This window comes from Hypanus sabinus, chromosome 26 (genome assembly GCF_030144855.1).
Source record: "Hypanus sabinus isolate sHypSab1 chromosome 26, sHypSab1.hap1, whole genome shotgun sequence".
Lineage (NCBI taxonomy): Eukaryota > Metazoa > Chordata > Chondrichthyes > Myliobatiformes > Dasyatidae > Hypanus > Hypanus sabinus.
The window spans coordinates 39,574,662-39,591,234 of NC_082731.1; the positions used below are offsets into that span (position 1 = coordinate 39,574,662).

The 16,573-nt window shown below is 43.0% G+C and overlaps 1 protein-coding gene across 1 annotated transcript; it reads right to left on the bottom strand.

Moving 5' to 3' along the window:
* Positions 1 to 6,622: 6,622 nt before the first annotated feature.
* Positions 6,623 to 7,552, bottom strand: LOC132381751 (G-protein coupled receptor 15-like). Its single transcript, XM_059951323.1, has one exon. The coding sequence runs from the start codon at positions 7,550 to 7,552 to the stop codon at positions 6,623 to 6,625; it is 930 nt and encodes a 309-aa protein (XP_059807306.1).
* Between the last annotated feature and the right edge of the window lie 9,021 nt (positions 7,553 to 16,573).

Genomic DNA, 16,573 nt, shown 5'->3' on the forward strand with positions numbered 1-16,573 from the left:
TGGACCCTCAGTTTGACAGATACTGAGTCTCAAACTGCTCAGATATTGGTGAGCCATTTGCAAGTCGCGCTAACGTACTGATAGGTTTACGGAATGCCAGTATATTGGTCAGATCAATTCAATTTAGGAAAGTTGAAACGAACACCAGATTCCATGCATTTTTAAATTATTAGCTAATTCCAGAAGAAAGTAATTAAGGGACAGCATTCTGGCTGTATTCGGCGATTGTGAGACATCAATATAAAATAACAGAGAGTCTGAAAAATGAATTGGAAAATCTAAGTCAGTAAAATATTATTGTGTGGATGGTTCAGAGTAGTATTGCAAGGTTAGAGATAGCTTGTTAACCATTGTTGTTTCAGTACTGAGACACTGCGCACATCCATTTGGCAGCCCGGCCCTGTTGAAGGTCAAAATGATGAGGTGTGGCGATGATCCTGTTGTGGAGCTTGGCGTTGGGGATATCTGGCTGAATGATAAAAATTAGGGAGAGATATTATCATGGACCATCCTGTTTAATTCTTGAAATTTTCGTCCTCTCGCTTGCGTGGCTAAAATAGTACGGACCAGGTCAGTAATCACGCGTTCTTGCTCCTGCCGTGGGGTGCATCAGTCCGCATCTTCTTCCGCTTGACAGAGAGAGGGTGGGGCGAGGAGCAGAAATGTGTAGGGGATGGTATAACAGAACTCTTCGAGACAACTGACGTAGGAAAACTGTCTGTTCAGGAGTTAGCGTGTTTAAGGGAAAGGTGCAGACAAACGCCGATGAGACTTCGGCCAAGTGGTAATTGATGACATGAGATTCATGGGGGCAAGGCGGTAATCGGAGTGAGCCGACTTAATAGTGAAATACGTGCCATAGGGAAACTTTCGTATGAATACGCAATGAATAGCGCTTTTAAATTGCTGTTTGCTTTCGCTAAGCATTCTAGGCTCGGGTAATGGCAGCATTAAAATTTAATCTACATCTTCTTGCCGAATGGAATTAAAAATTCCGAGAAAAATGAAAAACAATAGAGAGGGGTACTAAAATTCAGCGTCACTGGGCTCCTATCACAGAATTACACTGCAATAGTGGAATCACGCCAGAGAATGTTGAACGAACTTCTGGAATGATAAACAATGTGGTTACTGCGTCCGGTTTTCGAATAAAAGAGGGAGTGATGTCTTTAATTACACCACCTTTAGGTTATCGTATAATTACAGCGATTCCATTAATACAAGGTTTAGAATTATGTAGAAGAGGATGCGTGTAGCCACGTACGGACGTTCAATAAACGGAGGAGGAGCAGGGAATCCTGCATATCGCATAAATAACTGTTTTTATTGTTGCTTCATGCTGATGTCCCGTAAGAACAGGTAAATCGGTTTCCCACGCCCAGCTCTATGCAATATGAAGGAAGTACTTTCTAAGGAGGATAGAGCAGAAGGGTTAAAAGTTGAGAAGTAAGGGTTATTTTGCAAGCCCGCTGCAGTAAGGGCTCATTTTCTCCTCTTCAAGATACTGTGCATTCCATTCAGAATTCCTTACAAATGGCCATGGCTAATATTCACCAGCAGCGGGAATCGAGGACGTGGTTACCTCCTCGTTGTTCTAGGGTGGGTTTCATTCCACCTTCACCGCCCTTCCCTGCAAATAGTGTGTAAGATGACCAACTAGCATCAGTTGCGTGGGTGTGCGTGTGTGTGTGTGTGTGTGTGTGTGTGTGTGTGTGTGTGTGTGTGAGAGAGAGAGAGAGAGAGAGAGACAGAGAGAGAGAGAGAGAGAGAGAGAGAGAGAGAGAGAGAGAGAGAGAGAGAGAGAGAGAGAGAGAGACAGAGAGAGAGAGAGAGAGACAGACAGACAGAGAGAGCGAGCGAGAGAGGACTGTGCTTTTAAAAGTCTCAGTGAATTTGTTACGCTCCGCCCAGTTGTTTTCCTCTCCTCAGCTTTTGCTGATTAGCGTGCTGTTTCTCTGCGGAAAATAAACTGTTTGTTTTGAATTTTTGTTGTTTATTTTTCTTTTTGAAGTTTCAACAGAAGAGGTGTACTGTCCGGATATTGTGCTCTGTGTTCTAAACTGTTAATTTGTTTCTTTTACTTATTTAGTCTCATTTAGTTTACACGTTTAATTTCTTGTTTCTTTTTCAAATATCTTTTACGTGTTAATTCTGACTTAATTTGTTATTTTGTTACTTATTCCCCCACATAATTGGTTTTAAGGATCTTATTTCATAACAGCTATATGAGGTATGAGTTAATTTGGTAGAAATTTGGGCAACTTTATTCCAGATATGATATGCCCACATTTCAGAGGCAACTGAACAATTCGGGAGAAATTCTATTGTTTCTGTATTTTCTAACTACCCAATGCCTAACACGGAGTACGGGTCACTGGCACTGAGTATAAGTTTATTGTGCAGAAGGGAAAGGGAAAAAGAGAGGAGTTGTGATAAGGAACTCAATAGTTGGGGAACAGACTGGAGATTCAGTTGACAGGAACGGGAGACCCGAATGCTATATTGTCTCCCTGCAGCCTGGGCCAGGGAGGGCTCGGATCGCGCATATAGCATTTTGGAGAGGTCGGGAGAGCGGCTTACTTACAGGTACCACTGATATAAGAAGGAACAACAAAGAGGTCCTGAAACACTCGAACTCGAACTCGAGCTGATCGAATATTCTCGCAGGCCGATTTGTTCGAGCTGTTGGGGGGACAGGGTTGGCTGCTAAATTAATTTGGCAGGGGATGGGGACTGAACTGAAGGAACTCGGTATCGGATAGGTGTTAACAACAAGCAAAGACAACGTCCAGCCAGAATGTCAGGAAGGGCAAGATGATCGGACAAGATTGTAGCCAACAGAGTGAGTATCAGTGAATTCGGCACACAGAATCAAAAATGATAACAAATACAGTACTCATATGTCAATACACGAAGTAGAAGAAATAAGTTAAATGATCTATATGCACTACTACAGATTGTCAGGTATCAATCTGCGGCAATCACTGATTCCTCGTTGAATGATGGTAAATGCTGGGAAGTGAAGATCCAAAATCACGCGTTGTATCGGAGAGATGGTGGCGTGGCTTTGCTGTTAAACAGGGAAATAAAATCAGCAATGTGATATAGGTTTGAAAGACGTTGAATCCATTTGGGTTGAGATAAGAAACTGCAAAGATAAAAGGACCCTGATGACGGTTATATACAGGCTTCCCAACAGTAACTGGGATGTGGACCACTAATTACAACGGGAAATCGAAAACGCTTATGAAAGAGACAATGTTATGATAGTTATGAGAAATTGCAACACGCAGATCAATTCATAATGGATTGTGGTGTGTTTCAAGAGAGTTAGTTCGTTGAATGCCTAGCAGATGGCTTTTTAGTACAGTTTGCGTTTGAGCCTATTGTGGAATCAGCTAAACTAGATTGGGTGTTATGTAATGAAACGGATTTGATTCTGGAGCTTAAGGTAACAGAACCCTTTGGACTTAGTGATCATAATGTGATTGAGTTCAACTTGAAATCTGATAGGGTGAAATTAAAGTTTGACATAGCAGTAGTTAAGTGGAGTAAATAAAATTATAGTGGCATGAGAGAGGGGTTGACCAAAGTTAATTGGAAGGAGCTGATGCCTGCAGTGCTGTAAGTTTCTGTGGACAATGATGACGAGCAGTATACATGTATTCCAGAAAGCAATAAATACTCAAAAGGCAATATAGGACAACAGTAGCTGTCAAGGAAATTCAAAGCTAAACTGAGAGCAAAACACATGGTACACAATAAATGGAAATAATAGTGATAAGTGGTAAGCAGTGTGCCAGCGTTGAAGGGTGTGAGGGGAGAGACGTGAGTGCAGTTCCTATTACAATGGAGAAGGTGCTCAAAAAGCTGAAAGTTTGCATAAGTCATAATGAGGAGATTAACTGCATCTCGGGTTCTAAAATAGGTGGCGGTAGGATATGTGGAGACATTAGTAACTATAGTTCAATAAACATTGGACTCTGACATAGTGCAATCACTCCAATGTTTACGATAGGATTGCGGTAGCATAAAGGAAATTGTAAACCAGTTATCCTAGCCTCAATGTTCGAGAATGTTTTGGATCATATATATATTATATATATAAAATCTCTAAAACCAACGGTGAAGACATTAGGGTGTGCAGTTTCGTGCGTTTTAATCGCATCGCTCAGATCATCTAAAGTCTGATTGACATTGGCCTGAGATGGAATTTCAACTGCTACCAAAATGAAACCAGACAATTCCCGTGGCAGGTAAAAAAAGATGACACTTTACTGCTGGATACTCCAGGCCTGGTGAACAGAGGTGGGGCAGCACTGACATATCTGTGCACCAAGAAAAGTTGATCATGTGGCATACTCCCTCACCTATTCTTTTGAAAGACTATATAGATCTAGTCTGATGGTATATAGTAAAGTCGTCGATCTGGATCTCTGCATCCAGTCCGGAAGGGGTTAACCAGGATTCCGTGAAGCAAAGCACACGCGCGGAAACATGGTTAAAGTCTTCCAACATGGTGGCCGCGTGTTTATACTATTTCATTGGATTGATTAGAGGTCTTAATTCCTCAAGTGCCAGCTTGATATCTGTCGGAGGTGAAATGGATACTATAGTCGAAGTTAAAGTAAAAAAGTTTCAAAGGTTCGTTTATTATTAAGCATACAATTTGAAATTCTTCTACTCCGGGTAGCCAGGAAACCAAGAAAAAAAGAACGGGATCTCTATCCTCGAACCCCCAAATTCCCCCCTCCACCCACACAAAACAGAACAAACAAAAAGGAACAGGAACATCAAATCCAAATTCCACCTCTCGCACAAATACCGAAAAAGACGGAACAGGAACATCGACCCCAAATCGCCCCTCCATAGAAAGAAACGAAGAAAACGGAACAGTCACACTGACTCCCGCATCACTCTTCATGCAAAAAAAAAAAATGAAAACAATCTATCGGAATGTAAAAGAGTGGGCTTGTAGTTACCAGGCCGAGTTACTAGAAATGGTGCAGAACTTAAAAAGGCACGCTTTCTCCCTTAGCTCCCGTACACCTGCCGGTGGAGGAACAGAAGTCGGGAAGTCCCCCAGCCATTCCCGAAACTTTCAGAAAGGTTAGTCCGTCGCCTAATTTCCGTCCTTTCCACTCCGCTAAAACCAAAAGCTGCCCTTTTCTACCTCTACAGCGAGCTCTCTAGCTCTCATATGAGCCTCGCTCCACTCACTGCCATATTCCAGAATAAACCTTTCCGTCAATGCACCGACGAAGTCCTGGCATCTTCCCTCCGCAGCGCGGATGATCGTCCTCCGCAATCTTATTACACTCAGTTGCTAGGTCTGAGCTCTTCAGCCTCCTTTGTTTGGGGGCAGCTTCTCGCCTTCCTTCCATGGGATGGTTAACTCAATGAGGAGGACTGTCTTGGTGGCCAATGATCACAGTATTTTTTGGCGGAGAGATGTTGTGATGAGTTTTATGGGAAACAGTGGCTCTCTGCCGCCATCTGCACTCATATCTCTCTCCATGCCTGTGCAGAACAGTCATGGCAGACTTTTTGGGCGCACTCCATCCACACCATTGGTGCTTCCTTAAGGTTGTTGTGGCCCGGCGTGGACTAGCTAGTACCACCTGTTAAATGGTCCCAATGGAGTGTGCCTCAAATAGCCTCTAAAAAACAAGTCCAGCTCCTGGACATCTCGTGTAGCTTAGCTGATAAACTCGGCGGAACCTTTTCTCCTGACAGTAGATGGAGCAAAGGCGAGTTACTGGCGCCTTAAAACCAGTAGTTTCTGGCAGACGGGGCACGTCAGCTGTGGTTGGAATCTCATCTCGGAGAAGGAAAACTATGGTTGCAAATCTCTCGCTGCCTTGCGGCCATATCAACTCATGAGGGAAAGCAATGGGAGGAAACGCGAACGAAACATCCGCAGTTGGAGTTCATAAGACAGTCCGACATTGTGTCCATTGCTGACTGACAACTCCTCTGACGTTGCTGGTATCAAACTGTCTCGGTTTCATCGATGCGCGCGGAGAGTGGGGGGGCTTGCTACATGGGCAGCAGCTTGCTCTTCACACGTACTGCACAGACTTTTGTTTCGAGGCAGCCGGGATGCATTATCCAGAGTAACGTCTGACCAATGGAGGCCCTCGACCCGACGGCTACCTCAAGAAGGCAATATCCATCATCAAACATAACCTCCATCCAGACTATGCCATCTCCTCGTTGTTCTCATAACCAGTATGTGCATATAGATGACATGAAGCCCACGGTCACATGTTCCAGAATAGCTACTTCCTTTCGACAAATCTGTTCTTCAACCAAGCAGCACAACTTTAATCACCGTCGCTTGGCAAAAATATGACCACTTTGATCACTTTGAGTTAAAACGTCCTAATGCACTAATTCTTCTTAAAAACCTGAGTTTAATTTATTTTCCGTGTGAACGCTGCATATCTGAAATTACGTATAAACGATATTGCTGCAAGTAAGATATCCATTTCACCCACACACATACGTGCTTGTATGTACGTTGTTGACTTAATGACTGTGTTATACTGATGATGGAAATTAGATGTAGATGCTTCTCAACATAAACCGGTCACCAAGTATAATAATTTCTTATTCATATTTAACGTTTTCTCAGCAGAGTCAGTGGATACTTCAGCGCCAGTTTTATCTCGTCTCTGATCTTGCTCTGTGTCCCTGCATAGATGAATGGGTTCACGCAGGAACAGAGGAACTGAAGCAGGAAACTGCTTTCTTCTAAAGGAAAAATTGATTCACTGTAATTGGAGCCCGAAAAGTAATAAACGTTGGCAATGCGAACGTAGAGAAACCTTACCAGTACCAGTATCCAGAAGAGAACGAAGATGCCAGAGATACTAAGGAGCAGGACGATGGACTTCCTGCGGCTCTCCATCTCCGGATCATTTTGTCTCTCACTGTTCCCGCCGTTCTGGAGTCTCCTGCGAACTCTAATGGCCCTAACAATGTACCTGATAGTTATGAAGTTGAAAAGCAATATTAGAACCAGTGGTGCACAAGGGACTAAAATGCTGTCGATCCAGTCATATGTTATCCAACCAGGCGAGGTGTAATATGATGTTTTAACTATGCATGGTGTTGGCTCAGTATTGTGTGCAGGCTCAAATTCGAAAAACACAAATATGTTTTTGAAACAGCTCATGGCAACAACTGTACCGATCACCACCTTCGCCGTTCGTTCCGTGCAATATTTCGTTTTCAGTTGTTGGCAGCAGATAGCCACAAAGCGATCAAAGGTGAACATCACCATCACCCAGACGGAGCAGTCTCTCACGCCGTATGCTACTGCGAGATTCACATTGCAACCAGGCGAAAAGGTCAATAAGTTGGATGGATAAGTCATGGGAACAATACGGATTAATACCGCGCCCGTGATAATGACCAGGAGATCCGTCACAGCCATCGACAGCAGGTAGAAAGTGAAACACCTGGAGAGACCGCATCGTCTGCGGAGCATCACCCCAATCACGACGAAGTTAGCTGAAACGGAACAATAAAGTAGGAGTTCTTCCATGTTAACAATTCTGTATCTGTGTGAGAGTGCTTCAGAGTGTCGCATGAGTGAGATTGTCAATGTATGCATGTGAAAATTCTTATGTACATGATAATGTGTGAGAACACACTGTGCATTTCTGTGTGGTGAGTATATGTGTATGTGTCTGTTTGCAGAGTATAATTTATACGCTGTATGTTTTCTGTGTGTCATTTATATTATATTTCAATCTACAGTATGTCGTTTCTGGTGCAAAGTTTATTCCTGAAATTGTGAGCTTTATCAAAAGAGAAGACTGGAATTGACAGCTGAAATTGTTCTTGACGACGCACCGTGCGAATTTTACTGCTTTGACATTTGATATAAGTTGAACAATCTTGCCGATTAAGAATTCTATCATGTTCTCAACCACGCGAAGTTGGATCTTAAGTCTGTCCGTGGAAAATAATATGTGCAATGATGCCATTTATCACTAATTGCACTGAATTGTATTAAAATTTAATCAAATTTCAAAAGAACAGTGTTCAAGAAAAGAAAAAAAAAGAGAACTATTTAAGCTCCAGGAAGTATAGAGAAGAGGTAAAAATAAAATTTATAGATAGCAGAAAACGTAAATGACACTTAACGGAGCCGTGATCCGATTCGCACAACATTTTCAAGCTTCAAACTCAAAACCAGTACATTACCAGGAAGGCCGATAAATGCAATGATGCAATAGCAAACGGCCAAACCCAAGATTCGTGGAACTCCGTGCATTGCTATTGAAAATCGTCAGCCTACAATACACTGCATTCAGACATTCTTATATTTATCCGTAATAGCAGTCACCAGGGAGCACAGTAGAAGGGCATCGTTGGTTACTATGCTGCATATTTTAATTGAAACTACTTAAAACTGCTGATGTAAATATATTATTTTCATCATCAATTATGTATCCTGTGCAATTCTGCTTCGCAGTCGTCCTGGGAAAACAAGGACGGTCTCCGAATACCGCTGTAATTAGTGAAAGCTATTCTTAAAACCACTGAAAACAGCAACCTGCAACAAGATGTGTTTGGCTTTGAAAAATTAACGGCATCATTACATTAATTTCATGGACTGTTCACTGTAAAGGCTAATGTCAAATATATTTTCATGTGCATAGCTCCCTGTCTACACAGGTGCAATGAAAAACTCACTTGCAAAAGCATCTCAGACTCATAGCAATATAAATGCAATATTCTCATGGAGAACATAAAACTTTTTTTTTCCAAATAGCACTTCATTTAAAGAGAAAGACCAAATTTCATTTCATTTCAAAGTGATAAAAGTATCCACATTGTTTCTAATGATTTAGGTAGTGCCTGTTGGTTCGAGATCAGACTTCATGAAGGGAAGTTTCTGTTCTTGAATCACTTTGGACTTGAGGCTTCAGTATTTCTAAGAACGTGGCGGGAAGAATCCTCGGTTGCATTGTTTTTTGAGGCAACGTATACCGTAGATATTATACCTGGTGGTATTGCTGTTGATGAAGAATTGGGTTGTGTAATACCTTACGAATTTCTGCAGCTTCTCATGTCCCTGTGTAATGGAGCTGTCATTCAGCACATAATGCCACAAGTCATGATACTTTCAACAGTACTTCTGTGGAGTTGTGGTAGAATGTTGATATAATCACTAAAAAGGCATTAACCTCTGAAGAAAGCAAGAACGCGGGGATGCTTCCCTTTGAGTGCACCCACGTGCAGAGACAGAACAGTCTGCTATATTAACGCCCAGGTATATTCCTCTGATGCTCAGATACTGAAAAATGGAAAGAGGCACACACCAAACTGCTGGGGCTCTTTGCAGGTAATGCAGCATCCGATAAAGTGTCTCGGCCTGAAATGCCCACTGTTTACTCGTATCCATACATTCTGCCTGACTTGCTCAGTTGTTCAAGCAATTTGTGTATTTTACATATTGCCAACTGTGATTCTGCCATTAACATTCATCTCACCAATAATTTGTCCATGAAGCTTTGTTTTGCCACAGTCATGTGTGTACATAGTGAAAAGCAGGGGGCCTGAGCAACTAGTTTTTTGGTGCACCGAAGTTAGAGTCAGCGAGTAGATATTCTTTTCCAAGCGTCACTGAGTGTGGTCTGTAGTGCAAGGAATTCACATATCCATGTGCACAGGGAGGCACAGAGGCCCAAGTCTTGAAGATCAGAGTTCGGATTAGAAGGTAGGATTGTATGGATTAAAGTTGATGAACAGCCCTTGCCTATTTTTCCTTAAAAGACCACACTCTGATTTATAATTCTAATTTGGATTTGGATCTAAATCCTTATCGGAACTGTTCGTAAAGAATGCCATAAGGATTGAAATTGCAGCTTTATCACTTGAGTTTGAATTTTCAAACTGAGAATAGAAGACACAATAAGTATCAAAGACATTGATTATTGGAGGCTGTAAAAAGCTCTGCAACTATCCGTAAAGTAAGAAAATTTAGAATGATAAATGTTCAACTGAAACGATACAATCATATTGCGACAAGGAAGTGTATTAACGGGAAGAGGAAAATACCAAATGGGTAAAAAGCGACAACTCACAGGAACCAACATTACCAGCAAGTACATCAGAGATATGACGTTTCACAACATTTGGCATATAGATTATCAATGCAAATACTTTACCAATAGCGACGATCACTGCAATGATGGAACAGTAAATAAGAAACGCTAAGATCTTTGGAGGAGCATGCATTGCTGCCGAAGTCTTTATGTATCAGTTGCAGAGATTTCAATGTCCGTCGTAGTTATAACTGATATCAGTTGACAGCAAAAATATCACGAATGTATCATTGTTTATTTCTTCTATTTAAAGGCATTGAAATATATTGCTGAGAGCAGGTGAGGCCAATAAATGTTTTTGTATCTAATAATTTTAAAATGGTGCATAATAAGCAAAATAACAAGCAGGGTCAGAACAAGGACAATAATTCAAAATTAAAGCAACAGTTCCGCACTTCAGAAATATTACTAAGGTACGTCCCTTTCTGTCACTTGATGATGCTGAAAAATTAATTCACATATTTATATCTCATAGATTAGATAAGAGTAATATATATATATATTGTTTTACTGGGCTTCCAAAACCTTCCATTGACTAACTTCAGCTCACTCAAAGCAAGCAGTACCTGCCGTTCCCAAATCCATGTTGCGTCTGTTTGATGGAGCCATTTATTTCCAAATGCCTTGCTATTTCTCCTTTAATGATAGTTGCCAGCAGTTTTCCGAGCTACAGTTTTGAAACAAAGTGTCGAGAGTTAATATGCTTTTGCCTACATTCTTCATTCAACAATGGTGTGACATACCCCGTCTTTCAATCTGCCGCGGTCTGCCCAGAGTGCAGAGAATTCTGGTAAATTATCAGAACCTCCACCATAACTTCGTTCAGTTCTCTGGGATGCATTCCGTGAGGAGCAGGAGACGTTCAGGCCCACAGGTTTTCTCAGAACTACCTCTTTAGTGATAGCTATTGCATCCAGTTCCTCACTTTCCATTGCAAACTAAGACATAAATTTTCACTTAAGCTTGTGGGAAATATTTTAAGAAACTTAAGACATTACAACCAGATTTTCAGATGATACTAAGATATGTGAAGGACAGGGAGTCTGCTGAAAAACTCCTCTGGACAGCGGGCAACAAAGTCACAGATGGAACTCAGCGTAACAACGAAGAGTGTTCTTCAATTTGTAGGAGGATGAGGTAGGTAGAATATGGTCTACATGATGAACAACTTTAGAATTCTGAAAAAAACAATCTGGCCTTGGATTACAAAGACAAAATGCAGGAGGAAAACAGCAGGCGAGACAGCATCAGCGGAAAGTAGTAAACAGCCAATGTTTCGTGCAGAGACCTTTCATCAGTTCCGGAGAAAAAAGATGATAAGTTGAACAGAAAAATAGGGGCCACGTACTCTGACAGTAGAGGGTAGAATACCATGGAAGAAAGGAAACTGGGTAAGGAGATAAGCTTATAGAATGCAAGGGATTTGGGAATGTATTAAAGGACGTTTCGCAAAGCAATTACTGGAAGGTCTATGAATCGATGTTCATGCCATCTGGTTGAAGGTTACTCAGACCGAATACAAAGACTTGCTGCTCCAACGATGTTATCGCCGCATCGCAGCATCAGAGAAGTTAGACTGACATGCCAGAGAGCCTATAGGAAGTCGTAATGAACTGGGTGGCATCCGGGAAATCAGAGCGGAAGTGCTCGGTCAACCGGTCTCTTAAACAAAGTTAGACCTCATTGATCTATAGGAGCCCACACCGGTTTACACAGGTACAATAGATGACCCCATAAATGACTCACTGCTGAAGTCACGGTTCTCCGAGTAATACTGTTTTGGACACTGAAATGGTAGAGAGGGAGGTGTATAAGGACAGGTATGTCACTTACTCAGCTTCCAGGGATGTGTACCAGGAAGGAGATCAGTGGGAATAGGATGTATAGTCAGGAGAGTCGCATAGGGAGGGAATCCTGCAGACAGCGAAAAGAGTCGGGGCGGCGGTGAGGTGGGCGAGAGATACATTATTGGTGGTACCCTTTTGATGACGGCGAGATTTTCTATGATGAGTTGAGGGCAGACGTGTGCAAAATGGATGAGCTGCTGGTGAGCGTAAGGTTGATGGTCCAGGAAGGAAATCACATTTCTTTACAGAGGAGTATATCTCTCATCCTGAGAGAAGTTGAGAGACTGAAAGAACTGAGAGAAAGGGATAGAATAAGTGTAGAGAGAATTGGGGGTGGTTCGGTATAGTCTACATAGCCGTGAGTGTCATTGGCTTTGTGAAATGTATTAGTAGATTAACTATATCTAGGGATAGAGACAGAGAGGTCGACCAAGTGGAACAACGTGTCGGAAATTGACCTGGTAAATTTAAGGGCAAGGTCCAATTTGCAGGGAACGTTTTTGAATTCGACTGGGTCGGCATTGATGCAGGAAGCAGCCCGAATATATTCGTCGATACAGCGTACGAAAATGTGCGGAGCAATACCGGTGTAGGTTTGGAACATAGACTATTCGACCGAACCAACGAAAAGGCAGGCATAACTGGGACCATTCCTAGTGCTCATGCCTATTATCTTTGGTTTCAAGGAAGTAGAAGGAGACAAAGGAGAAATTATTGAAAGTGAGTTCCAGCCCGAACAGAAGGAGAAGAGTGGTGTTGCAGTGGAAAAGTTTGTGCCTGTTAACCTGAAGGAAACGGAGAGGTTTCAGGGCCTCCTGATGGGGGAATGAGATGTACAGGTGTTTGAACGTCTATGGTGATAATGAGACAATCGGGGCCCTGATGTAATCAAATAGATCCAGATCATGTGAAATATGATGGATGTAGGTGGGAAGGGGTTGAACAAGGGGAATATAGCAGTATCAGGTATAAGGATATAAGTTCGGAGGAGCAGGAACAGGGAGAAATAATGGGTCTGCCTCGGCAGACAGGTTTGTAGATCATTCTTAAAAACGGGCGGTGCGGGAAAGGGAACTGTGAGCGGGATGGCACTGGATGGGATATCCTCAGAGATAATGAGGTCAGTGTTGGTACGATTGACCAAATGGGCTGTTGCTTCTTAGTGGGGTCCTGTTCGAGGGGTAAGTAAAAGGAGATAGCTGAGAGTTGAGGAGACGTCTTGTCTGCAGGTTTGACAGTGAGCTTAAGCTTAGTGCAGATAGAGTGGAGAGCAGCGTGTTCGCATGTAGTGACATTAGAATGGTAGAGTGGAGTGTAAAGTCGAGATGGTTGATATCTCGACCGTAGCTAGAAATGGAAAGATCTAGAGTAGGTAGAATAGCAGCATAGAGTGTCCGGGAAGAGGAGGAGGGTTGAAGAAGTATGAAAGGGAAATCGATATGGGTTGGGGAATCCTTGCCAAAGAAGGAGGCACGGTGAATGAAGCATTAGAAGAAGAACTTCCTGAGGTGTGAGCGCACGGGTACAAAGGTGAGTTTCTTAGTGCGGACAGAACGTTCTTCCCCAGAGGTTTGAAAGTTTGTCGGAATAATGAAGACTCGGAGAAGATAACACCGGATTCAGAGAGAGGCAGATGGTTGGTTGTATCTGAGAAAAAGGTGAGTACTGAGGTTTTCAGGGAAAGAGGAGTGGGAGTAAGGTGGGTGCGCCAAGGGGCCAGGAGCTGACAGTAGGACCTGAGAGACACGGGTTTGCAAAGTGGTGGTGGGGGAAGTAGGCAATGTGGTTTCAGCGGCAGCGCGTCGTGTCCCAGCGGGATGTGCTGTCAGTCAATGTCTAGGCTGGAGTCAGAGATGGAGATTGCTCAGAAGGCACTTTGAAAGTGTCCGGAGTCCTTGTAACACGCATTGATGGCGTAGAAGTCCGGTTTCTGAATCTGATCGACATTCTTAGGACCGTTAAAGTCGGCAGCAGGGATCGCGATCGAGGGTCGTCCGGATGTGTCAGCGTTGGAGACGCCAGGTACTGCAGTTTGACAATCGTTGCTGGATGAGAGATAGGCGAAGAACCAGTAACTGAAAGTGTATATCTGCTGGACGATAAAGTATCGGACTTTTTGGAAACAATATTGTATCCAACATTGCAGGTCACAAATGTAGGAATAATTCAGTGAACCAGGCAACACCTGAGGAAATGAGTAAAACTTCGACGTTTCGGGCCGAGACTCTTATTAAGGACTGGGAAAAATGGGAAGTTCGATCAAGAAAGTGTGGGAAGGGAGGGATGAAGTACAAGGTGGTATGTAATATCCTGGGACTTAGCCCGCTGCCGCTGGAACCCCAGTTTCCACTCCATCGTCACCACTCTGCAATACCGTGTCTTTCAGGCCCTACCGTGTGTTCTTGTCTTCTCGGACCCATCCCACTTTCCCTGAAAACCCGAAACCTCTCCACTCCTCAGATACAACTAACATTCATCTCTCTTCTGTTCCATTCTGTCTTCCAGCTGGGTCTTTACTATTCCCCGGCACCTTACCCTCTCAGAGGTGAAACAATCTGTCCTCAGTACCTACCTCAACTTTCACACCTGTGTGCACATTTCAGTGGGTTCCGCGCGCTCCCTGATCCTGAGCTGTTCTTCCCCCACTTAGTCTCGATGCCTACTTCTTTGCCAAGGATCCTTCTGCCCACACCAAAGACCGCTTCTCACGTCTTCAGCTCTCGTTTTCTTATTAGACAACCCGCTCTTGTCTTCTACCTGCTCTGGATCTTTTCATTACAAACTGCCAAGGAGACATCAAGAGCCTCGAATTTACCACTACTCTCTCGAATCCTCACCTCACTCCTTCCGCACGCACTGCTAACCACTTTAATCCTAAAATATATCTAACCGCATGTATGGAGTGGCGTGCAGCGGTTGTGCTATAGCCGTATTCAGGCGGGTTGACCTCTATTTTGCAAAGCCCAAGCAATTTAAGGCTGTATGTTGTAGACATTTCTCTGATAATAAAATGAAACTGCAGAAACTATTGAAACGTCTTAGGCACATATAGAGTACCAACTGCAGCTAGGCTGCCGAAGACCGTGGAAAAATACTCTACTTGTCAACGTTCCGAACAGAACAAGTTTATAAATCTGGCAGGAGCAAAACATGTTAAAAATCAAAAGGGCGGAGTGCTGTGGAAGCTTGGTGGGATAGGTGACGAAGATTAATTGCCGGGGCGGGAAAGATGCTGTAGTGCGCGTGGATGCGCACCCAGCCGTCAGAGACCACGTAAGGTCGTTTGATTACAAACGATTGGCTTATTAGTTATTCCGGAATTTATCAGTGGTGCCTTTTATTCCCTCTCCTCTCCCTTCCCCTTCCCTAATCTATGATTCCCCTATCCCTGCCCCCTTCCTTGTCGCAGTCCACAATCCAGACCCATTACCGCAGCAATTTTTTTCGGCAACAATACAGAGCATTACATAAAATTAGGCAGTTCTTTGCAAAAGTCTTAGGGGCTCGCTATAGTTCGAGCCCCTAAGACTAAGAATAAGAATATATATGTGTGTGTGTGTGTGTGTGTGTGTGTGTGTGTGTGTGTGTGTGTGTGTGTGTGTGTGTGTGTGTGCGTGTGCGTGTGCGTGTGTGCGTGTGTGTGTGTGTGTGTGTGTGTGTGTGTGTGTGCGGGCGCGTCTCATATTCGCACATACTGTATATACAGACGGATACTGTTGAGTGTTGTGGATCAGTAGCAGTACAGAGTTCATGGAAGGCGGCTGTACAAGTAAACATGGTGTCGGCTTATATTCACGTAGCACATCGAATTCATCAAATCTAGAAGTAAGGATCAACGTTTCTGATAAGGTCGCACTTGGACTATTGCTTCAAGTTCTGCCGAACCTGATGTAGCTAAGACCTTGTCATGCTGAAAATGGTGCAGAAGAGGTTTAGGACGATGCTGCCGGTACCAGGAGGCCTGAGGTATATGATGTAGCTAGCCATACAAGCTGATTATTCTTCAGAAAGAGGGAGATCTAGGGGTGACCTCGTTAAAGTCGTATAATCATGAATGTCTGGATAAGGAAAACCTTCAGTCTTCTCCCCTCTGGGCTAAGGAGTCCAAAGCCACAATGTAAAGATACAGGAAGGGAGAGAGTTAAACGATTTCCATATAATTATACATGCAATGATCCTTCTGGATGACACTCAAAAAATACTTTATCCTTATCTAGCAGGCATATGACAATAAAAAACATATGTCAATATTTAATCCACAGTTAATATATACGTTTCAACATGTAACATTTCAATCATATGAAGTTCTAAAGGATGATATTTATCATGGCGACCAAAGAGATCACAACTGCACTCTTTCCAATTCTGAATCCTTAAGATTTTGATTACCTTCAAAATCTTAATGATTCAAAATTCCAACAAGATATTTCTTCTATGTTGAGGGTGTACCTGCTTCCCACACTACCCCATTAGTGTTTCTCGGCTTCCAACCACCCACAAGCTGAACATAACCTGTCCTCGGATGTTTCTGTACTATTTACCCTATATGCATATATTAGGAGTTGTTAAACAGACGATCAGGTAGGTACATGGAGTTTAGAA

Coding starts and splice junctions, on each gene's coding strand:
- LOC132381751 (XM_059951323.1), bottom strand. CDS start 7,552: ATGGAAGAACTCCTACTTTATTGTTCCGTTTCAGCTAACTTCGTCGTG.